The 24885-nt window shown below is 48.1% G+C and overlaps 1 protein-coding gene across 2 annotated transcripts in view; it reads right to left on the minus strand.

Annotated features, from left to right (window-relative positions):
- Positions 1-24489, minus strand: part of LOC143837280 (sialic acid-binding Ig-like lectin 13) — a 34196-nt gene extending 9707 nt beyond the window's left edge. For both annotated transcript variants that reach the window (XM_077336911.1, XM_077336910.1), the window contains exons 1-6: positions 24410-24489; positions 15258-15407; positions 8470-8883; positions 6581-6880; positions 6412-6465; positions 3736-4002 (exon numbers count right to left, since the gene is read on the minus strand). In XM_077336911.1, the coding sequence (XP_077193026.1) occupies positions 3736-4002; positions 6412-6465; positions 6581-6880; positions 8470-8883; positions 15258-15369 (1147 nt within the window). In that variant the 5' untranslated portion in view covers positions 15370-15407; positions 24410-24489. The remainder of the gene's footprint in view (positions 1-3735; positions 4003-6411; positions 6466-6580; positions 6881-8469; positions 8884-15257; positions 15408-24409) is intronic.
- Between the last annotated feature and the right edge of the window lie 396 nt (positions 24490-24885).

Here is a 24885-nt window from a genome sequence, read left to right on the forward strand (position 1 = left end):
ATGATGGTGCATGCTTGCTTGTGAGGGAGGGGATCCTATTCCTGACACTCCGCTGGACATTTAGGGTCAGCAACAACCTGCCCAGATATCCTTTCCCCCTTTGCCTGATTTATCTTTGCAATGTATGCAAAGATAATATCATATAAGTGATTTATCTTTGCAGTGTATGATTCTGTGAAGGGGTTGGCAGGTTACAGTGGATGAACAATAGAGCTGTCCTGCACAGTGCAGGGGGTTGGACTAGATGACCCAGGAGATCCCTTGCAAAGGAGGAAAGAGCGTTGATGAGTTTTTATTTTATCGCTTATGGCGCGAGGAGCAGGAACTTGATTTTGAAGAGGGAGAAGAGGAAGAGGAGGAGGGAGATTCTTGAGGTACTAGATTAGCTGTCAAAGTGAGTGCTCCTTGGCCCTGCTGATACACTGGGGACCCTTGATCCCACACTATGCTGTGACAGTACCCCCTCTCAGAAAAGGAGGAGCAACTGCTGAGCAAACAGGGACAGACAGAATCCTTAGAACAGGGGTAGTCAAACTGTGGCCCTCCAAATGTCCATGGACTACAATTCCCATGAGCCCCTGCCAGCATTTGCTGGCAGGGGCTCATGGGAATTGTAGTCCATGGACTTCTAGAGGGCCGCAGTTTGACTACCCCTGCCTTAGAGGGTACCAGGAAATCCAGGTTTTGCCCGGGATGCAAAAATTAAGTTTTGGCTGTCCCTTAGTAGCTGCTTCTTTCCCCCTGTCTAAGGGCACCGAGGGAAAAACAGACAACTGGAAGGTAACTCATCTAGTCCAACCCCCTGCTCAATGCGGGAAATTCACAACTCTATTTACTCTGGGCACAAAGAAAGGGCTACAAGAGCCGAACGCTGGCTCACCCCTTCTTGCCCTCTCTCTAAATAAGGGACAAGTCAGTGCTCAGCTCCGGAGCCAGGCTGGGAGGAAAGGGCTTGACTCAAAGATGGACTGCTGGGAGGAGAGGTGGCTTGTTGGTTTATCAAATGTGCATCCCACCCATCTTCCAGTGAGCTCTGAGCACTGGGCATGGCCCCCTCCATCTGCATCTTATTTTCACAACAGCCCTGTGAAGAAGGTTATACTGAGAGAGAGAGAGAGAGAGAGAGAGAGAGAGAGAGAGAGAGACAGAGACAGAGACACAGAGACACAGAGACAGAGACAGAAAGAGAAAGAGAAAGAGAAAGAGAAAGAGAAAGAGAAAGAGAAGGGAGAGGGAGAGAAATATAGAGAAAGAGAGAGAAAAAGGGAGAGTAAGAAAGAAAGAAAGAAAGAAAGAAAGAAAGAGAGAGAGAGAGAGAGAGAGAGAGAGAAAGAGAGAAAGAAAGAAAGAAAGAAAGAAAGAAAGAAAGAAAGAAAGAAAGAAAGAAAGAAAGAAAGAAAGAAAGAAAGAAAGAAAGAAAGAAAGAAAGAAAGAAAGAAAGACTGGATCAAGGTCCTAACCTAACATCAGCCCTTGGTTCACTTCTCCGATATGGATGTGAACCTCTATTCCCAGGAATGCTGGGTATAGGAATGGGCCCCCCTTCCCTGCTCTTTCCTTCCTTTCAGGGGAGATCCCAAAGCTCTGGCAGCCCACTTTGAACCACGGTTGCATAAATGCGACCTCACGAGAGGAAAGAGGAATGATGGGCACTTTCACACATATGGCTTCAATGCACTCCAGTGACTACAAGTGGGTTTTGCTCTTTCACCCAGTAAAATCCAGTTGCACAGTGCCTGGAGTACAGGATTTGGTGCGTGTGAAATCGCAGCAGCAGGTTTCACACAGCATTTGCAAGGAATCTTACCTATGCTCCCGCAGCAGGGGAGGAGGCATATCTTTAACCGCTCCTGCGGAGCGGAATAAATAAAAGAATAAGCCCTAAGGGGGAGGAGAAAGGGTGGGTTCTATCCGGGATAAAAACTCGGAGGGACCAATCAGGAGCCGCTTTGCGGCTCCTGTTTGGGTCCTCGGAGTGTCACTTCAGGGCCAAGCAGCTGCTTTGCCCAGACTCGCCTTGCCCAGCCGGGGACTCACCGTACACAAGGAGAAGCAGCTTTCCCCAGACGGTGAGTACTCCCCCTGGCTTCCCCTCACCCTCGTGAAAGGAGCAGGAACGCCGCATCATGGACACACCGTTCCTGTTCCTTTCCCCCCTGAGGTCCCTTCCCAATGGCTATAAACCGCCACTGCTTCCCCGCACCCAGACACACACAAACACACACAAACAGCATCACCAGCCATACCCCCCTGGCCGCCCCGCCATCACCCCGCTGCCGCTTCCCACCAACCACAGACACACAGACACGCGCATACACAACCACCCACCGCACTCTGCGACCCCTTCCCTCACCCCACACACCCACACACACATTCCTGTCTACCCCCTCTTTCCTCCCCACCTCCCCCTCCCAATTTGCCCCCAATTCCCCCCACCCTTCACCCCCCATGTCCCCTCCAATTTCACCTACCTCTCTTCCTGCCTTCCTTTCTTCCTTCTTCCTTCCTGACTTCCTCTCCCCCACCCCACACCCATGCACGCACTCCTCTCTACCCCCTCTTTCCTCCTCACCTCTCCCTCCCGATTCACCCCCATTCCTCCCCAACCTTCACTCCCCCTGTCCCCTCCCCTTTCACCTACCTTTCTGCCTGCCTTCCTTTCCTCCTTCTTACTTCCTGACTTCCTCTATTTCTCCATCTCCTTCCTGCCTCTGCCTTTTCCTCTCACTTGCTTCCTGTCTCTCTCCTTTACTTCCTTTCTTTCTCCCTTCTACCCATCCCTTCAACCACTCCTTGCCCTTTTTTCTCCCTCCCCTTCCTCCTTTCCTCTTCTTCCTTCCTTTCCCACAGTCCGCCTCCCCCTCCGCTAGGGCCCGCTGTATTTCTTCTACAGCGGGCTTATTTTCTAGTTTATGCTATAATATACTAGTCTTGTGGGAGGTGGCTCCTGAAGTTGTGGTCAGGAAAAAGAGTTGGGTGTCATGCCCTGGGTTAGGTCCGGTCATTCATATCCATAACTGTCCATTGGCCTCATTTCCCCTTCCTGTGGCAAAACTCCCACTCCCGCCATGACGTTTCTTGGACTGTTACACGAAAAATGGACGATTCCAAATTAGTGACAAAGGAAAAAAAGAATCTATCCAGTGGATTAATAAAGCTTGAAAAGATAAAGAGTCTCTTATATTATTTATTCAGGCTTCGACTCTGCCAGAACGGTCTCTAGATTTGTTTTCCGTTTTCAATCTTTCATCAGTGGCAGTGAGTCCGTCCTTGTTAATGATTTTAGGCAAACGCTCCTGTATCATGGAGAGTCAAGGCTGTGAGCTCACAGCCTTGACTCTCCATGATACAGGAGCGTTTGCCTAAAAACATTAACAAGGACGGACTCACTGCCTCATGAGGCTGCTGTCCCCCTGGGAGCTGTAACGGGGGGGGGGTGTCTGCACTTAGAGGAAAGGGAAGGAGAACATTAAGTGAGGTTGATAGAAATCCTTCAGTCTGCTGAAGTTTTCAGTGGCATCCAAGCCAATCCATTGTCCTGCTTGGAGATACAATCACAGCTTTGCCGATTTCCAGAGGCTATAACAGTGGCCTTTGTGACCAGGAAATAAGTTCTCTGTTCCCTGCTTTAAACCACCAATAGGGATAATAGCTGCTGCTTCTGTAGGTCAAGGCCCTCAACCTAGCATGAGTGCCCTCCGGTAACACCCGCCCCTCCATTCCTCGGGACCTTACACAGCACACACAGCCGCAGGGTCCTGTTGGCTGAGCCGTGTGCAGTCTCTGCCCAGCACTGGTACTCCCCGGCATCCTCTTTTCCGACACTGGACAGCAAGAGGACGCATGGTTCGCCCTGCCCGGTGCTCTTGAGGGTCTCGTTCTCTTTCCTCCAGCTCAGAGTAGGGTTGGGTCTGCTTGTTGCATGGCAATGCAGGCTGATGCTTTCGCCTTCTTGGACCACCGCTGACTCCAGACCCCCTCCTGCCTCCCCTGAGCACCAAGCTGTAAAAGGAAAGGATCCAGGTTAGGAAGGCTTTGAGACACTTGTGTTGTGGTCAGCTGTCCAGTGAGTCCCTCAAGGGGTCTTGACAAGGCCTCAGGATTTTTAAGACTCTGGCAGGGAAGGGAGAGGGATAAGGAAGGGCACTTAAGGAGACATGGCACTTGGATAGCTCGAATACTTCGAGCTCCTGTTCCACTGAGGGTCAATCACTGCTGTGATTGACAGAATCGGGTTTTGGGTATGCCAACCCACCCACCATCTACTCAGGAATTCCTTGTGAATCTCTGGGGCCTCTCTGTTCCGCAGGGAAATTAATATCCCATTGGAACGCAAGCTCAGTGGTCCAGTAAGTGCCGTACGCCATTTTAAAACTTTTTTTCTTTTCTTTCAACTCTGCAATATACAAAGCTCTTATTTTAATCTACAAAGCTAATTGGATACTTCCCTGCAAGACTTTCGACTCATCACAACTCCGGAGTGAAAACATCTGGCAGACATCAGATCGAGCCTATCAACAGTGAGTGGGGTTTCCCCCGGCACCTTCTCCCCTGGAATAAACTCTCGGCGTGGAAAGCTGCTTTCTTTAATTTAAGCAAGCTAGAGTGACAGGAAGATAAGCGAATCTACTTTGATCCTCTACTACGATTTACTGCAAATGAATGCTGTGAACTGAGGGGAGGACATCTGCTAAATTCCAAGATATTAAGACATCAATCAACGCACAGAGATGCAAGTACTTTTCCGTTTCTCCGTTTCTCCTTTTCCCCCCGTCTCTGGCTCTGCTTGAAGCCACCTCGATATGAGGCAGGCTAATTCTCTTTTCTAAGTAGAAGAAGGACTTAAATTAACTCAAACTAATTAGTAACAGCTCTTACTGCATTTGTTTTGGTTTTCGGAGATAAGAGATAAGAGCCGTGGGTGGGAAGATCTCACGAGAATTCTGTTCCAGTACATTGCTTTAATATCAAAACAGACTGTTGCTTTCATTAGGACTCTGTAGGACCTCTACTGGTTATTTGCAAAATTGCCTAAGACTAACAAAATTCTAAGCCTAGAACATGTCTATGCTAAAAATATTTGCTCATCTATTAGAGAAACAAACTCAAGATCTGAAAGCATTTACAGATGGCTTGCTTAAAAATATGCTCATGGAGTTCAAAGGCGTCAAAGAAGAAGTCTCTAACAGGAATGATGAATCAATAACAGTGGCTGATGATAGCTCTAAACAAGGTGGAAAATTACCAGCAGAAGAGAAATTTGAAACTATGGAGATGGAAAAGGGGATGTCGGAGCTTTGCAGCCTAGATAAGGACACCCTACCGAAGAAGACATACAGCCACTCCAAAGCAACAGTACACAAGAACCAATCAAAAGATATATGGATCTGCTGTGAAAGTAATCGATTGAAAGGAGCTTCTTGGAAAAAAAACTGTACTGATATTGGAGCCCAGGAGGTACAACTGTTTCAAGATTCACCGATGTATACTCCGAGGGAAAGACTACAACTGCACTTTCTAAGCCAAAGGCCAACTGGACAGAACATAAGTCAACGGGAACAACAAGATGCAACAAGCCTCGATATGAGACCCCCTTAAGAAGCTTGGGGAACGGAAATGAGACACAGTGGTTGAAATTCTTTTCCTCCTTTTCCTTTTTTCCATACCCATATAGGCAATATAACTAGTTAAGAAGTTAATCTGGGGTCTAAGATCTTCTAAGTAAGGTGAATTTGTATTATTAAATCTAACTTCGTAGTGTCTACCAGCCCAAAATTAAAGCTTAAAAGGAGACACTTAATGGAATGGGTTTATACTACCATGTAAGTGTGGGGTCTTAGATTTCCTATGTTAGCTGAATTTGAATTATTTAACATATCTCTGTAGTGACTCTCAGCCTAAACTTAAAGCATAACTAAAAGGAGGCACCTAACTGAGGAGGTGTAATTGTAACTAACGAAGACTTTATTTTACTAACTAATGAAGACTCTATTTTATCATTTTTTGTATTAATAATGTACACTTATATAACTTAACAACCTTAACAACCTATATATATATATATTTTCTTTCCGTACAACTAAGTACCTAAGAAAATAAGTTAAAAGGGGATTGAAACGGGGTATCAAGTGTATTAAACGAAGAGCATAATCGTTTTCTTTCTGTATCAATAATGTAGATTACTTGCAATAATGTAGATTACTTGCATTGTATTATCTTTAAATATTACAAAAGGGGATTGAAACGGGGAACTAAATTTATTAAATGAAGAGCATAACCTTTCTTTTTCTGTACTAACAATGTAGATTGCCTGTATTTCATTATCTTTAATCCTGGAAAATAAAAATAAAAATCTTATAAAAAAAACATAAAAGGAAGGGCACTTAAGCCATTTTAGACTTTATATCTCACCAACATGCTTGCGATCTGTGGCATTTGTGGAGATTTTGACAGTCTTGGGTGGATCTGAAACGCAGAGAAGGATAAGGACGTCAGAAGGGGAACCTAAGGTAAACACAGGGGGTGATGGGGACAGTCCCAGGGGGAGGGGAGTCAAAATAAAGGGGAGGGAGATACTCACCGGCAACGTCAAGTCGGATGCTCTTCGTAACTTGTTCCCGGATATTAGGGTACCAGACCCAGCAGGTGAGCTCTCTACCCTGATCATTTAGGGAGGGTGTGAAGGTGAAGTTGGACCCGTAAGTCCAGCTGCCGTTGATGTGCTGCTGATTCCAGTCAGTCGTCGTATATCCTCTCAGAGAAGTTGCCCATGTAATTGTGGGTTCAATCTTAACGCAGGGCCCTGGTGCCGAACAGGCGTAAAGAGCCTCCTTCCCAGAAAGCACTGCGGATGAGGCCCAGATCTGGGGTTCCTCTAACTCTAAGCAAAGAAAAACAAACAGGACATTTATTTTATACCTCACTTTTGTCTTCAGTTAGGACACAAAGCAGTTTACAGTTTTGTTTTCTTCTCCTCCATCTTCTCCTCCCAACAACCCTATAAGGTAGATCAGACTGAGAGACGGTGACTGACACAAAGTCAGCCAGAGAGCACCAAGGTTACCTATGCAGGTCTACCCACAGAAGCTATTCAATGGGTCTTACTCCTAGGAAAAGAGATTCAGAAGGGTAGTTGTGTTGGTCTGAAACGACAGAACAAAGTTGGAGTCCAGTAGCACCTGGAAGGCCAACAACGTTTAGTTCTGGTTGTTGGAATGCAATCAACAAGTCATTTGAAAAAGGCCTACCTTGCAGGGCTGTTTGTTGTATACAACCAAGGTCCTGGTTGTGTGCTCAGCAGACACACCCAGTGCGTCTGCAGGAAAAGAACTGCAGCCAGTTCCAATGGGCATACCTGGGTGTAATCTGCATGGGGCTTTTGACACACTGCCAGTTCGAATGTATTCCTCCGTCTACACTGATTTGGGGCACTTTAAATTTTCCCTCTGTCCAGTAGGCTCCAGCACAGAAAGGAAGCAGGAAGCAGCAACTGAGGGAAAGGAAAGCTTCTTTGCCCAGGGCTTGGAGGACAGAAGGGATTTCAGTGGGGAAAAGAATCCCAGGCCAGCAGTGGAATGCTGAACAGAGTGACTCTCTTCTTCTCCGAGCAACACCTTCAGGGGATATAGAAGGGCCTCTCTTTGATCAGGATTGCAGGGGCGGGGGGACAGAAACAGCAATTTTCCACGGGCAAATGGCTGGGCAAACAGGGCTGATCCCCCCCCTCCCATAATGATGCATCAGGAAAAGGAAGTGCATGTGAAGCACAGATCCCGTTTCTCGATGTTTCCATACAAGCTGCGGCTTCTCCAATAGGGAGGTGTTCAGCTTTGTTCCGTGAAAAAGTACAATGAAACAAAATCAGAGTCCGGTGGCACCGTTAAGACCGACAAAGATTTATTCAAGGCGGGAGCTTTCGAGTGCAAGCACTCTTCCTGATAGTAGTTCTTAGTCTGAGGAAGAGTGCTTGCACTCGAAAGCTCACACCTTGAATAAATCTTTGTCGGTCTTAAAGGTGCCACCGGACTCTGATTTGGTTTTAGTGTGTTGCTTCAGACCAACACGGCTATTCATTTGAATCTACCCTTGAAAAAGTGTATTTCAAACATGACCAGGATGTGACGTGTGAGGCTCTTGGGCTTCCTGTTCCTCTGTGTTCTGCACAAGGCACGCAGCCAGCCTCCAGGTGGGACCTGGGGATCCCCCAGAATTATAGCTTACCTCCAGGCAACAGAGCTCAGTTCCCCTGGAGAACATGGATGCCTTGGAAGGTGGGCTCCGTGGCATTATACCCCACTGAAGTCTCTCCCCTCCCCACATCGCACCCTCTGCAGTTTCTACTCCCAAAGGCTCAAGGCTTTCCTCAACCCAGAGCTGGCAACCCCAACATAGCCGCCAGCCTGTTTCTCCCACCTCAGCACAGAAGAGACAATCAAGCCGCCAGGATATAAATCAGGAGGAAAGTCTTGCCTGTCACGAGAACTTGGAGCTTTTGAGTGATGTAGTTCCATCTCAGGGAGTTGACCTCAATGCGAAAGTAGTAGTCCCCTGCATCTTCTGACCTGGCATCAAGGATGCTGAAGGAGCAGTCGCCTTCTTCTGGTTCTCCTCTTAACTGGAAACGGGTCGACACAGAGGCCTGGAGCTCCTGCCTCTTGTCATTTGTGGCCACAAGAATACCTGGAGTATGGCGGTAGGATTCGTGGGTAAAAGAGTGTAAATGTCTGTCTTTATTCTGAAACCAATAACCATAGAGTTTCCCAGGGCTGGGCCTCTGTCTCTGTTTATAAGTGAAGCTGCAGGGAATGTGAACGCAGAGGCCATGCTGCACAGAGACGGAGGCAGGAACCGTCAAGTTGTAGTTCGGATTCTGGCCCTGCAAACCTTCCGGAGAAAGAAGACAGGAGTTAACAGGCAAATCAGCAGAGGGACCGTTAATTCCTGTTTCACCTCTTCTATAGGTCTAGCCAGGCCTTCCATGCCCATTCCGGACATCGGAAATCACCCAGACAAGTCCAAAACTAACAGCTTCATGGGGATGGTGCCTGAGAGAAAGACCCAAATCCTCAAACTAGAAGCCGCATTTCTGGTGCCCAGAAGCCAGAAAGGAGAGGTGGGACGGGCAGTCCAGCCACTAACCACACAAGTGCTCGGTCATTTCCCCTGGACTGCAGGAGGGGAGATGTTTTTTGCAGCCATTCTGGGCTCCTCAGGGGTAAATCCTAATGTTTCATGGTCCCCCAACATCTTATTTTTTGTTTGTTTGTTTGTTTTGTTTGTTTTCTAGCCCCAAAAGCAGGCTTGGGGCAGTTCATAACATATATAATAAACACAGCTCGCTATAAAATCGCAATTAAAAACATATTAAAACTTCAAAAGGTCCGTTCTATTTTGTGCTGCTCAGTCTGCTTCTTCTCTCGGCGTTAACAGCAAGGTCTGACTAGGAGAAAATGCCACTTTTCTAGAGGGCCTCATTCTATCTCAGTGTTTCGGAGTCCAAATGCAATTTTTAAAAATATCAGCCTTTCTGCACCAGCTAAACCCATATTTCACTCCTGTGTGATCTGGCAGGAAGACACAACACCCAGAAGTTGAACCCCCACATTTACAGTTCGGAACATCCTCTGGGGTGCCCATGCAGATGTCAATTGAGGATTGCCAACCTCCAGGTGGGAACTGGAGATCATCCAGAATTCCAATTGCTCTCCAGATGTCAGAATTCAATTCTCCTGGAGGGAAATGGCTGCTTCGGAGGGCGGGCTCTACAGCGTTATACCCTGCTGCATTTTCTCCCCTCCCCAGGCTCCACCCCCCAAATCTGCCCACCCAGGAACTGACAACCTTATCACAACAAGGCCCACTTAGCTTTAATGATGCCACAAGTGGTGATTCAGATAAAGCAGCAAGGAGTTGGCACCCGGGCTGTTGGGCAGACATGGAATGAACAGGAAACGTTTGGGTAGTAAAAGGAAAATATAAATCTGAAATCCAAGGGGTTTGTTTATTTATTTTACGGTTTGTACGCTCCCCTACCCCAGGGGGCTCAGGGTGGCTCACAATACATAAAACAATAACCCCCTAAAATTAGTAACATTAGAATTAAATCTCACAATTTCTGACAGGGGCACATAAGGCTCATTGATTAATTGTCGGTGCAAAGTGTAAGTCAGTGTGTCGGAGGCCTTAGGAAGGGAGGCCAGACTTTGTTACTCAGTGTTACGTGTGGCAGAACAGCTCTGTCTTACAGACACCTTGGATAGTGTTCCACCTGGTCGGGGCCAGGGCTGAAAAAGCCTTACCTCTGGTTGAGGCCAATTTGACCTCTTTAAACATCCCTTCAAAATAAGATACAGACACGCCACAACAATGAACATAAGGAACATTTAATTTAATGGAAATTTTAACTCATGACAATGACAAATCAATGGGAACCCTGAGCTTGTTTCTCTGCAACGTGATAGTCCCATCTGGGAGTGATGGGAGACAATGACACCCGAAGTGTGTTTTAAGGGGCTGGGGAGGATGAAGTAAAGGGCCGGGGGGGGGGGGAGAAGGCGTCCTTCGCGGCCCACCTCCAATTAGTCTACGGACCACATGTGGTCTGCAGCCCACAGGTTGGGGATCGCTAAACTAAAGCATCTGTGCTACATCAGGGCAAGACAGGTCTTAGCAGGCAATTCTTCACAAGGAACCTCATGAAGCTGGCAATCAAGAATGATGTGTTGCATTACAGAGCATAAACATAACCTCTCCTGAAGTGGAATCTTCAGATATTGCCCAGCTAGCACCCTAGAAAGCTCTATGCCAAGTAATTTATGGTTAGAGAATTACTTTGACAATACTTATGAAAAAGGTTTAAATATCTTAGAAGGTCAACTCTAGTGTAAGAAAGAATTGTAGTATCATCGGTGTAAAGTAATAAGGGGACTGAGTGGGATCCTACTTTAGGTGGATGTCCATTGACAGATTCAAAATTTGGAGCCAAATCATTTAGAAATAAATTAAAAAGGTGAGGGGCAAGAACACATCCTTGTTTAAGACCCTTAGTAGATGGGAACTTGGATGTTAAATGGCCATTTCCAAAATATTTAACTTGGCATGAAGTTGCTTGAGGAGAAATAATAAGCAAGGCTCTCAAGAGCTCCAGTTTGTTACACAGTAGCTCTCTTGGAACAGAGTCAAACACCCTTTTTAAATCAATAAAAGCTGCGTACAATTTTTGTGGGTGCCAGAATGTATATGTTTATCAGCCAAAGAAGCAAGAAGGAAACAGTGATCTGTGGTGAATTTTCCTTTGATAAAAATGATTCGTTCTCGTTTGATGACGTTATCAGAGTAGAGATAATCATTCAGGTGGCGTTCTAAATGTTTGGCATACAGTTTGCTGATTATTGAGAGAAGGCTAATTGGGTGAAAATTTTTGAGAAGATTTTTGAAAACTGGAATGATTATTGAGCTTAACCAAGGATTGGGAACAATCTCGTATTGATCAATTAGTTAGATAATTATTTGCGAAGTTGTGTCCAACCCACCGTGACCCCATGGACAATTATCCTCCAGGTTTTCCTGACCTCTACCATTCCCTGGAGTCCATTTAAGTTCGCACCGACTGCTTCAGTGACTCCATCCAGCCACCTCATTCTCTGTCATCCCCTTCTTCTTTTGCCCTGAATCACTCCCAGCATTAGGCTCTTCTCCAGGGAGTCCTTCTTTCTCATGAGGTGGCCAAAGTATTTGAGTTTCATCTTCAGGATCTGGCCTTCTAAGGAGCAAGCAGGGCTGATCTCCTCTAGGACTGACCGGTTTGTTCGCCTTGCAGTTCAAGTGACTTGCAAGAGTCTTCTTCAGCACCAGAATTCAAAAGCCTCAGTTCTTTGATGCTCGGCCTTCCTTATGGTCCAACTTTCACAGCCATACATTGCAACTGGGAAGACCATAGCCTTGATTAGATGCATTTTTGTTGGCAGAGTGATGTCTCTGCTTTTTAGGTTGCTGTCTAGATTTGCCATAACTTTCCTCCCCAGGAGCAAGCAACTTTTAATTTCTTTTTTGCAGTCCCCATCTGCAGTGATCTTGGATCACTCACTAGAACACCTTTGAGGGCCCACATTCAGCCGGTGTTTCGTCATCTGCACTGGTTACCAGTCTGTTTCTAAATCAGATTCAAGGTATTGGTATTGACCTTTAAGGCTATATGCGGCCTGTGTCCCGTCTACCTGCGGGACTGCTTGGTTGCTTATGCCCCCCGCAGGGCACTCCGCTCTGCGGGTATGAATTTACTGGTTGTCCCGGGCCCATGGGATGTTCACCTGGCCTCAACCCGGGCCAGGGCCTTTTCAGTCCTGGTCCCAACCTGGTGGAATGAGCTCCCAGAAGAGCTAAGGGCCCTGCGGGATTTACCAGCTTTCCGCAGGGCCTGTAAGACGGAGCTCTTCCGCCAGGCATATGGTTGAGGCCAGGGCAGCTCTCTCACAAATCCATCAGAGGATCCCCTCCAATATTGAGATCTCTAACATCGAGATCATTGTTATATCTATTGTATTGGTGCCACCCTCTTCTGAATATTATTCTCCCCACCAGGCTGAACTTGGGGGAAGTCAGGTAACTAAGATCAGAATTGTGACCACCGCTGCTTATATGTTATATGTAACTTTTGTTGATGTTAATTGGGATTTTTATGGGGATTTTATTGTGTTTTAGCTATTTATGTTGTAAACCGCCCTGAAACCTATTTGGAGAAGGGCGGTCTAAAAATTAAATAATAATAATATTAATAATAGTCTGAACATTCTTTAGCATTGCCCATATTTGGGATTGGAATGTAAACTGACCTTTTCCCATCCTGTGGCCACTGTTGAGTTTTCCAGATTTGCTGGCCTATTGAGTCTAGCACTTTTACTGCATCATCTTTTAAGATTTTTAATAGTTCAACTGGAATGCTGTCACCTCCACTAGCTTTAATTGTTGCTCAGACTTCCTAAGGCCCATTTGACTTCACATCCCAGGATGTCTGGATCCTGGTCAGTGACTACCCCATCATGGTTATCAGGGATGTTAAGCTTGCTCTTGTACAGTTCTTCTGTATAATTTTGCCACCTTTTCTTAATCTCTTCTGCTTCTGTTAGGTCCCTACCATTTTGGTCCTTTATCCATCTTTGCATGAAACGTTCTCTTCATATCTCCAATTTTCTTGAAGAGATCTCTGGCACTCCCTATTCTATTGTTTTCTTCTATTTGTTTGCACTGTTCATTTAAGAAGGCATTCTTATCTCTTCTAGCTATTCTCTGGAATTCTGGAGGTATCATATTGATCAATAGGGGTAAACAAATTGGCCAATGGAGGAGACTACCACAGAATACTTTTTTTCAGGATTTCTGCTGGGAGTCCATCGGGCCCAGGAACTTTACCAAATTTTAGTTCCATGATTAGTTCAACAATTCTGTTGGTGCTCATAGGAGCCGAACTGGGGATATATGGAACAGTATGACATGCTTTCATTGAATCATTTATAGGAACATTAAATACTGCACCATAATGGTCAATCCATAGTCGAGGAGGAATGTTAGAATTAGTACAATCAGTTCTAGGATCGTAATGTCCAGAGACAGCCTGCCAGAAGATTTTACCATTGTTTGGTTTTAATGCATGAAACAATTGATCTCATTTATCTTGGAGATATGACTTCTTTTTCGTCAATAAAATACATATCTATAGGATTTTTTTTACAAATGGGATATTTTAAAAACTTTTCATTGTCATTTGACAGATGTAATTCCATAAATAAGAACCATAATTTGTTTTTCCAAACAGCACTCCTTGTCAAACCACATTATAGTTATGTAAACTGGCAAGGAAACAGGACTGGCTAGAGAACCAAAATGATTAATTAGTTGGTAGTAAGAAACGTACTCTTCATGCAAACCTGTGGCAGACAAAGCTGCTCTAAGCCTTGGTACAGTTTTAGATTCAAGGAAAGAGTTTAAAGTCTCTTCAAATGAGTAAGACCATTTAATTCTTCAGGATCATTATCTAGGTAGAGGGGATCCCCATGCTGAATTTGTTCATCACATTGTAATGCCAGCTCTACGGGGAGATGGGCACTTTCTGTTCTGGATCCAATAAGGAAGTGTCGAACATTCGCAAGTATGGCAGGCGAACAAACACAGTAATCCATTGCACAGCAGACATGAGGAGAGATATTAGTGAACTCATTAGCAGTGGGAAAGAAGGATGAACCATTTACAACAACGTTATAAGAAAGACACAGTTCCATCAATCTAAGACTCACCTGGGGCATGTGGAGAGCCTTAGAACAAGTTGCACCAGCCAGGTCAAGCTGACAATACCACCAGGAGAATGATGCCTTGCCTCCCAAGCCATGGGAGCTGCCAAAAGGTTCCAGCATCAAAAGAGCTGGGGCTAGCGTGGCAGGCCAGAAGACCCTTGCACCCGGCCCCTGCCACCTGGAGAGGGACGGATGGGCCGAGGATGGAAAGGACCATCCCACAATGGCAATGGCCAGCTGTAATGGGCAGATGAACACCAGCACTTCCCATGCCCTGATGGCCGAACAAAAGGAGGGTGGGACTCTGGCTACCCGGGGGCTTGAACAGCTGGACATTAGAGGGCGGACAGGCAGCGCTGCACCCACGCCTTTGAAAGCTCAGAGGCAGAGTAAAGGAAGGCAGCTGGAACTAGAAGGGCAGAGAAAGGGATTGGGGTTGGATGGAGAAGAAGGGACGAAAATGAATCACGGAAGGAAGGAAGGAAGGAAGGAAGGAAGGAAGGAAGGAAGGAAGGAAGGAAGGAAGGAAGGAAGGAAGGAAGGAAGGAAGGAAGGAAGGAGAGAGAGAGAGCCCACGCTAGAGGCCAGAAGCGGACCTGTGTACAGATGCAACCTAGAGATCTTCTCCAAATGTTGAAGGGGGTTCCAAGCTCCTGGTCTTTGAGGAGATGAATAAACCTTGGCAAATGATCCAGCCAAACAGCCTCATGATGTGATGGCACCATGTTTGACCCCTCGTACAGGTTTCCTGCTCACAGGGGTAAGAAATCAATGAATGTGATGCAACTCAGTCATGTAATACTTTGACTAGGGGAAAGGTGTAGAAAACCCAGGTGAGAGGTGTAGAAAACCCATGCTGAAAACCCAGGTGAGAACTTTCCTTTGCCACGATGGATTGTTGCAGTGAGCTGAACTTTTCTGGATCTAGAGGCGTATTCCAAGCATTGTGTTACTTCCACGCAGGACACCTACCTTTGCAAAGCACAGCAAAGATCAGAACTCTTAAAGTAGCCAAGAAGGAGGCTGGATTCATCACCTTCCAGGGGGAATACATGCTCTGCTGGTGCTGCCTCTTCCCCAGCATCCGTTTATAAGTTTCTTTCTGGGGGAGGCACTCTGTAGCTAAGGAAGAAGGAAAGTGGGACAATAAAGAGATGAGGATACACAAGCCATAGGGCTCCTTAGAGCCGCCTTTCTCAACTTTTCTTTACTGTCGAGAAACCCCTGAAAACTCTTCAGGCTTCAAGAAATCCCAGAAATGGCGCGAGCATGCAGAATATGGTTGGGGAGCATAGCTGTGTACATGCCCACCCCCTCCAGGCCTATCATTAGCCATTGATGGAGGGCGGGTTGACATGACCATATATGGTCACATCATCCCATAAAATACATTCAAATTAATTAACTCCCACCCATTTGGGAGGATCTTCCCGGGCTGCCAAGAAATGCCGGGGTTTCATAAAATCCTGGTTAAGAAAGCCTGCCTTAGAGCTTCGAGTACTAGTACAACTAGTAGTACCACTGATTCTAGTTCCTGTACCACTAGAATCCCCAGGCTTGGTGAGCCTGTGAGAACCTTTGGAATTCTGAGACTGGGGGACAGACATGACAATTACATGGCTGCCAAAGAAGGCGGAGCCTGTTGGAATATGCCAGATCTGTAGTGTGCATGAATGAACAGCATATAAGGAATATCCTACAGGGGGCATCGGAGGAGATGTGTAGTTAGCATATTCAGATTAGGAATTTACTGGGATTTTTTCAAATCACTTCCTCAAATTGAATAAAAGCTTCTTTGAAGAGTGAACTCTGTGGCACCATGTCCCTGCTGAGCTTCTTCCCACCCCCACTCCCAGTCCTCTCAAGTTCCACCCCTCAAGAATCCCGGAATTTCCCAGCTCATAGTTGTCAACCTGAGCACCAAGGATGGTGTCAGAGAGTGCCCTGGTTCCTCAGGGGCACAACATTGGGGACTCTTGTTGTAGAAGAATATGGGCCATTTCGCACAAAGGAATTTCAGCGAAATCCTTACCAGATGCAGACACTTTAAAATCATGGTTTCAGACGACACCGTCAGCCTCCCCCCCCCCCCCGCCGCCGAATGTCAGTTTTGCTCCATCTGCCGATTTGTAGCAGAATCAGGGAAATCGGGAAAACTGCATTCCACTGGTCAAAATCCCGAGTGATGTTGTAATCACCCACCAAGTTACAGTGAGGAGGTGTCATTAGTACTCATATCACCACGGCGATGTCCCTCCCCTGCTCCCGCCTCTATGGATTCCGGGATGGGAGGCGGGTGTTTTTTTAAAACTGGAGAATGCTGAGTAGCAATGCATAATCACAAGTCTCTTCAGAACCTTTTCAATTATCTGGCTGCCCCCTTGTTCTATACGTGAGCACGTATGTCACATTTTATTTTTTGTTCTTTTTCGTTGGGGGGCACAAATTACCACCCCTCGTTTTTTGTTTGTGAATTACTGGAAACTACAGATTACCCCCCCCCCGGCTGCTGGAAGGGGATGGGGGGGGTGAGGTTGCCAGATCCAGACAAGTTAACTGTCAGGGAAGGGCAGAGACCACAGTTGGAATCAACTCTCCAAGATTTAAATGTTCCCTATCATTGACAAATCTTTTGGCCCCAAAGCATCACCTCTTTGCTTCTGAGAAGGGGCTGCCATTTGGGAAGATTTGCACAGCAGTCTTTAAATATAGGTTTGCGCTATGAAACTATCAAAAATTGAAGACGGAGCTTTGACAGATAACCAATGCCTCTGTGAACAAATGAAATTGCGTTGCAACGATTACTTTGGTGTTTTTTTAAAAAAGGAGGGGGAGGCGGGCTTTGCGTGGCTAGCCGAGGCTGATTGGTTGTCCGGTTGATTGGCAGGCTCGAGGTGGGAGGGGGCGAGGGAAGTTTGTTGCGTTTTCATTGCTCCCAGGCAAAAACCGGAAGTAGGTGAGGAATGCTTGGGAGAAACAGTCCTGCTAGAAAAACTGAGGTTTTGGCCAGGTGTGAAATGACAGTGGAACACTACAATACCAGCAATTGAATATTCAGTGTTGATTATGGATTTCTACCAACTGTGTGGAATGGCCCTATGACAAAGGTCCGGATGAACCTTGCTTGCTGGGGGGTAAAACGGTAATGACTGGGGAAGGGAATGGCAAACCACCCCGTATTGAGTCTTCCAAGAAAACGCTAGAGGGTGTCACCCCAAGGGTCAGACATGATTCAGTGCTTGCACAGGGGATACCTTTACCTTTACCTTTAGTTCTGAATAAGAGCAACTGAATTTGTGCAGTTGGGCCACTTAGGGGAAAATGAGAAGTTTTTCTGTACATTACCTTCCCCTACCCTCCTAAGGAATGGGGAACACCGGACTCCCTAGTTAATAGACTAGCCTGACCTGGTAGTCTGTTGACCTCAGCAGATCTCAGAAGCTAAGCAGGATTGGCCTTGGTTAGTATCTGGATGAAAGGCTACCAAGGTATTCATGGGTAGCTCCACCGAGGTAGGCAGTGGCTAAGTTAGCTAACGCAAAGTAAGCTGGAGATGCCCTCTCTATTTAAGGTGTAGCCACCTAATCATGGTACAGGGTATGGACTAGTTACCAGGGCCACCAAGGAAATCTAGACTCATTGTATAGAGGCAGGCAATGGCATACGACCTCTGACGATCTCTTGACTTGAAACCCCTATGGGGTTGCCAGAATTTGGCTGCAACTTGGTGACACCTTCCACCACCTACTCTGACTCAGTTGCTCTTGCTGCTATCTGGATCCGTGAAAAGTATTTTATTTACTTATTTGTTTATTTATTTATTAAACTTAAACCCCTCCCCTCTTGACAAATCGGCTTGGGGCGGCTTACAAATAAGGCAAACAGCCTTTATAGTAATGAATACAATAAAAACACTAAAGCACCCTTCCCCCCAATCTTAACACAAGCCCGCGGCGCCGCGGGCACCGCGGACTAAATAAAAGAGTAAGCCCTTGGGAGGCGGGATGTGTCCGGGATGAGGAAGGGTGCCAATTGGCCCCTTCCGCCGGAAAGACTATCGAAGGGACTAATCCGCAGGTGCTTTGCGCCTGCCGATTGGTCCCTCCACTTCGCAGTTGCTCCTTTGCTGGCGGCCTGACGCGTCGGGAGGCGCAAAGTGCCTCCTGCCGCGTCAGGCCGCCGGGCAGGGCCGCCGTGTTCCCTTGCGATCCGCCCCCGTCAGGCCACCGTGCTCCCTTGCGATCCGCCCCCCTCCAACCTCGGCCAGCTTCGCGTCGCTGCCACCATTTGGCCGCCCACATGAGAAGACAGGTGCTGTGGCTGCTGAGAAGACGTGCCAGCCCCGGCCAGCCCCAAGAGGCAGCGCGGCTCGCAGTTGCTCCTTTGCTCCTTTGCCAGCAGCCTGATGCGTTGGGAGGCGCGAAGCGCCTCCTGCCGCGTCAGGCTGCCAGGCAGTGAGCACCTGGCAGCTGCGCATAGTGCGCTGCCGGGTGCTCCCTTGCGATCCACCCCCCTCCAAACTCAACCGGCTTCACGTCGCTGCCGCCATTTGGCCCCCCACACGAGAAGACAGGCGCTGTGGCTGCTGAGAAGACGTGCCGGCCCCGGCCAGCCCCAAGAGGCAGCAAGAGGACGGTGCCACGGCCACGGCTTGCACGCCCTGCCAGACTGGAGAGAAAGCCCGCCGCGAGAGCCGCCGCCCACCACCCGCCGATGGCCATAGAACCAGTGCCCGGATGACACAGACACCGTCAGAGACACCCAGCCCCGCCCACCCATGCACGCACCCCGCGCCACCGCCGCAATCGAGTCTTCCGACCCCACTGTCTCCCGACCCTACCCTCTCCAGCCTCGTCCAGCTTCGCCCAGCTGCCCCCATTTCCTCTGCAGCCACTGAGAAGATGCCCCACTCATGGCCAGGCCCAAGAGGCGGCGGCCGGCGGCCATGCCCGCCTACCGCCACTAGCAGCAAGACGACGATGCCCCGCCCATGGCTTGCATGCCCTGCCAAGAGCCACTGACCGCCCGGAAAGCCCGTCGCGAGAGCTGCTGCACGCCCGGCGCCGATTGTGAGAGAGCTGCCGGAGGTCACGGACGCCGCAACAGGCACCTGCCCCTGCCCGCCACCGCCGTCAATTACCTGCCCGACCCCGCTCTCTCCCGAGCCCACCTCCGACTCTCAGATCAACGCGGACACCACCAACGGTAGGAAGCCTCCCAGGCCGCCACCTGGCCAGCCTCACCTGCGGGAGCCCCGGTGGGAACGCTGCCAACCAGCCCGGGAAGGGTCTCATGGTCCCTAGCGCCCGCTGTATTTAGGAGACAGCGGGCTTATTTACTAGTTAAGACATAATGCTCAAAGCCCATGAATAACCAAACAAAGCAGACTGCGGATAAATCACAAAGCACTCCTCCGTTCCCACGCTGCCACCCGTATCATGCCATTAATGGCATATGATTGAAAATAGGCAGTCAGATGTCATAGGGCGGGACTCATAGATAAATTAATTAGCCCCAGGATTCCTCCCCCCCCCTGGCCTCAACCTAAAGCCTGGTGGAAGAGCTCCATCTTACAGGTCCTGCAGAACTTTGATAGCTCTGTCAGGGCCCTCAGCTCTTCCGGGAGCTCATTCCACCAGGCAGGGGCCAGGGCCAAAAAGGCCCTGGCCCTGGTCGAGACCAGGTGGATATCCAGGGCGCCCGGGACAACCAGGAGATTCATACCCACAGAGCGAAGCGCCCTGCGGGAGGCATAAGCAGACAAGCGGTCCTGCAGATAGGCAGGACCCAGGCCGTGTATAGAAGTCGAAGAACGGCAACGCCCCATAGGGCAAGGCCAGTGGCTGTCTCCATAGCTTAGGCTTCCAAATGTTAACTGAGGGATCCTATAGCATCTGCCTTCTGAAGCTGACATTTCTCCAAAGTTAAGTGATCTCTGTAGCATGGCTATTGGTGGCTGTCCTCCCCACCTGGAAGTTGGCAACTTCTAAGAGAATGTAAGCCTCATGACACCCTGCTTTTGACAATCCACAGGCACTTAGCAGCTGACAGGGGGAAAAAGCGAATTTGACAGACCATACTCTTGTTTCAGCATTCACTTTCACTTTCACTTTCACCTGTGAAGCAATTCATTTTTTATCTGCGGAGGTTTCCCCCTCCTCTGGGCAGTGAACAGCCAGGGAGGAGGAAGTCGGTTAATGACTTTTCAGGCTCACTTCAGCTACCTCTTAAAAATGCTAATAGATCCAGCTACAGAAATGAGGATGGTCAAGCCCCCCCCCCCACCTTTTGAGCAGCTAACAGAGATTTGGAGGACTTTAGGCTGGATAGTCTCCAGGTCTGATTCTGTACTTACTTTTTTTTCCATTGTGGATCCTGCTGAATTCAGACCGACTTGAACTTGGAGCTTCCTTTATCCCCCCCCCCCCCCAATGGAAACAGAAATTGTTCTGCACTTGATCGGGGAAACCCAGAAGGGGGGGGGAGCCAAGCACAGCAGGAACCTCTTTTTTCTTTGTTAAGGGGGGGGAGAGGGCTGGAGACAGCAGGGGGGAACCAAGAGGCAAATCTCTGTTGAGAGAAGGTTGGGCTTCTGAAGCACAGTTGCTTTAAGGAAAGCCTTGCAACCGGGATCCAGGAAGACTTTGAACTAAAGCCCTGGCCAATCAGGGAAGACTGCTCTGTTACAGCATTGGAGGCATGAGGCAAGAGGCAGAGTTAATTCACAAAAAGCAGATAGCTGCACATTTACTGATGCCGGTTTTTCAAATATCAAAGCTTATATACACTTCTGGATATCGCAGAGGAAAGGTAGGGTCACTGCAGATCAATCATGGATGTTGCAAAATGCAAAATCAAAATGCAAAACCAATTCAGTGTAGACACAAGGGATTCATTCAAACTGGTACTGGGTAAAAAGCCCCGTGCAGACTACACCCAGGAACAATCTCCAGGAAGTGCCTCTGTCCCAGCCTGACTGGGTCAGGCCTGGGAAAAAAACTTTCAGCAAAGTGGAGGTTTTTTTGTGCAGAGTCTATCAGGGCAGGCAGAACTCTTAACTGAGGCCTGAGGAGGACAGGCATTGGCCATGTGGTGGCCTGGACAGCTGAAGGAAGCTTCAAGGTAATGAAACCCTCTGTAGAAATCTGCACATTTTTAAGCTAAGGAAGCACGTACAGAGAGAGGGTCAGGGAACTTCCTTTTTACCCATTTCTTTTGGAATCCCTTGTTCAATCTGGTGCTGTGCTAAAAGTGTGCTTGTAAACATTTTCTTTTTAATAAATATAACTTTGGAGGATGGTAGTGGTTCTCTGTACTGCATAGACCGTTTATGCACTGGGAACTTCACTGCCCCAGCTCCTGTGCAGGATCACAAATCAGGGGTGGACAGGCCAAATGCTCTCCCGTGTGGGTGCAGGAAGAGATGGGACAACCTGCTACAACTAAAACTCCAGCCTACAGCCTGGCATGAAACCTCCAGTGCATAACCGGTCATAGACCCCCCATTGTCTCAGATATGTGGAGCTCCAGGAAGGGGAAGGCTGGCAGCTGCCAAGCGACTAGTCCTCCTGGGGTTCACCAGGCAGTAAATTGTCCCCATGAAAGCCAGGCACTAGATGGCAGGGGTCACAGAAGCAAGGCCTCAGAATTTGAAAGGGAAGCTGGGAATCCTGACCCTCTCACAGGCAATTCCTTACAAAGATTAGGTGGTGGATGAGTTTATTTATCAGAGAGAGAGAGAGAGCTCTCGAGGTATTGGGAACGCCTTGGGGTGGCCGGGGTGGAAGAAGGCCTGCAGACCAGAGCAGACCCCTTTCCCTCGCATCACCATTCGTTTTCACTTCCTGTTGGGGTTGCCAGCCTCCAGGTGGGACCTGGGGAACCCCGGGAATTATAGCTCATCTCCAGACTAGAGATTTTGTATTGACTTTCAGGAGGCGACTGACCCAGCGAAGACACGACTCCGTGTTTGGCGAATAAATTGGCCGCAGCCGTTTATTAACACCCAACCCCCAACGGAGGGTTGGCCCTATGCTGGTGAGGGAGCCTGACCCCGTCAGCTGTCCAGCTGCCATAACAGAACCGGGGCTAAGGTTCCACGCCCCACTCCCAGCCGGGAGGATGGGACGCCTTTCACCCCGGATTCTCCTGGGAAGCGGCAGCAAGGGACCCAAAGGGCGTCCGCCTCCATTGGTGCCCCCTTGCCGCTTGGACCCCGGGCCCCTGGCCTCCCAGCTGGGTAGGCCGCACCCAGGTACTGGCTGGTCTCTTTACTGAGACCCCCACCTCAGGGAGCCCCGCACGCAAATGGGCCTCCCTGCCAATGGCCGCGCTGCGACAAAATTAACAAGAACCCAAACCGGGAGGGTGGGAGGGTGACTGTTCCTGCGGCGTCCGGCGCGAAGAGGGCCTTGGAGCATGTGGCCGGCCTATATATAGCCGGGCGCCCCCGCCCCTCTCCAGCCACGCGACGGCGCGCCCTGATGACACCCTTGGAGGCACGTTATCGCTGGGCGCCCCCGCGGCGTCAATGGCGACCGCGCCGAGCCGCTGCCGCTTTTTTATTTTACTTTCTGATTTTTATGATGCCTTTCTCCAAGGCCTCAGGGCAGCTCATGACAGTCAATACAATGAGAAGATTAAACCATCTGAGTACTAAAATCTGGATGCACACTAGAATGCACACTCTGCTGAACTGTTTTAAGTCCCACACGGTCCTGATATCTGGAAAGTGCCATTTGGGGCACTTATTTTCTGGACTGAAGCCAAACAACATTATAGGGCCAAGGCTGGGTTTTAATCCTTGTCATAAAGGATATTCTTTAATAGTTGTTGCTATTATTATTATCATTATCATTATCATTATCATTATCATTATCATTATCATTATCATTATCATTATCATTATCATTATTATTATTATTATTATTATTATTATTATGCCATAGGTCTTTACACAATACCAACAACATAAACAATGCATTTACAAGATATATGTGATAAAATAAAATGTACCTTATAATCGTTTACTATATAAACTAGTTTAAACTCCCTGGATAGCCCCGGCTAGAGCTGACCAGCCTAGGCAGCCTGATTTCTGGGCTGATACATGCACATTTTTCTGAAGACAATTTTTTAAACTCAACACCAAGAAAAAAATATATATTCAAGTTCACCGTATGAACCACCTCTCTGGAAAGGATTCAGTGAAGAGTTGCCAGCTCTGGACTGGGAAAACCTGGAGGTTTTGGGGGTGGAGCCTGAAAAGGGCAGGGTTTGGAGAGGGGAGGGACTTCATTGGGATATAATACCTTGGAGCCCAACTTCCCAAGTCACCATTTTTTCCAGGTGAGCCGATCTCTGTCACCTGAGGATCAGTTGTAATAGCGGGAGATCTCCAGCTACCATGTGGAGGCTGGTGGCCTTAAAGGCTGGTGGAGATAGAGCCCTTTCTTCCTGTCCTCCAGAGTATCTCCAGATCTTCTGTATGGTGGACTTGGGAAGTCAGATCTGACTTATGCCCCCCTGGAGGTTTTTCAATGCAAGAGAGAAGACAATGTTTTGCCATTGCCTGCTTCTGCTCTCTGATGTAAGAATTTCATTCAAGCCCTAACCACGGCCATCCCCGCTTTGCTTCCAAAATTTAACAAATTTTGCCTAGCCTGGGCCATCTCAGCCGGGGTCTTCTGAATACTAAACCACCTTTTGAATGAGCTGCAATGTCTGTGTTTAGAAGGTTTGCTTCAGCTTCAAGGCAGCTAAATTGGTTCAGGTTCACTTTCAAATCTCGGGGTGGGGGAATCTCTTGTAAGAAATGCTTTAGATTCTGGCTTGGTTTGACCTCCTGGTTACAGAGACTCCGAGACCTGGTCAGCAGAGAGATCAGATTCAGAAGGTTGATGAATGGCTCCTTAATTGGCCAAAGCATCAGGAAGGATATGCATCTCTCTCTGTGTCTCTCTCTGTCTCTCTCTGTGTCTCTCTCTTACTCTGTCTCTCTCTCTCTCTCTCTCTCTCTCTCTCTCTCCTCCTCTCTCATGTTTATGTTCTTCAGTTTGGCTCCTTTCCCTTTCTGCCCCTAGAATCTCCCTCCCCTTCTCCACAGACCCTCCAAGTAGACTTACTTCTCTTGCAGCCAGAGAGGGCCCCCAGTTGTGTCACTGGCCGTTTGCTTTCTGCAACATGAAGTTGGGGGAGAATTTTGTTGAAGGCTGTAACAAGAGAAATAGGCAGGAACCAGAAAAAGCAGAAGTGCTAGCAAACAACTTCTGCAAAGACGTTCTTGGGTATGCAGGGGGTGGGGGGTGCGGGAAGGAAAGATGGTTTTCTTAGACATTTCTCCCCTGCCATCTTAGACACTTCCCCCATGTCTTTCCACCCAGATCACCATGTCTGCAATAAGGTGTTATTTGGCTTCGCTTGGAGCCCCCAGTGGGTAAAAAATGAAAATTAGGTATGTAAGCCAGATGCCCTTAATGAAGTTCTTTCCTCTCACCATGAGGGCTTCTTAGGCTTCGAGGGGGGAAACATCTCACCCACCCTTTCAATGCCTATGGATGCCTCTTCCGTGGCCCTTGACTGGTGCAAAATTGCTATGGCC

The sequence above is a fragment of the Paroedura picta genome, chromosome 5 (assembly GCF_049243985.1).
Source record: "Paroedura picta isolate Pp20150507F chromosome 5, Ppicta_v3.0, whole genome shotgun sequence".
Classification (NCBI taxonomy): Eukaryota; Metazoa; Chordata; class Lepidosauria; order Squamata; family Gekkonidae; genus Paroedura; species Paroedura picta.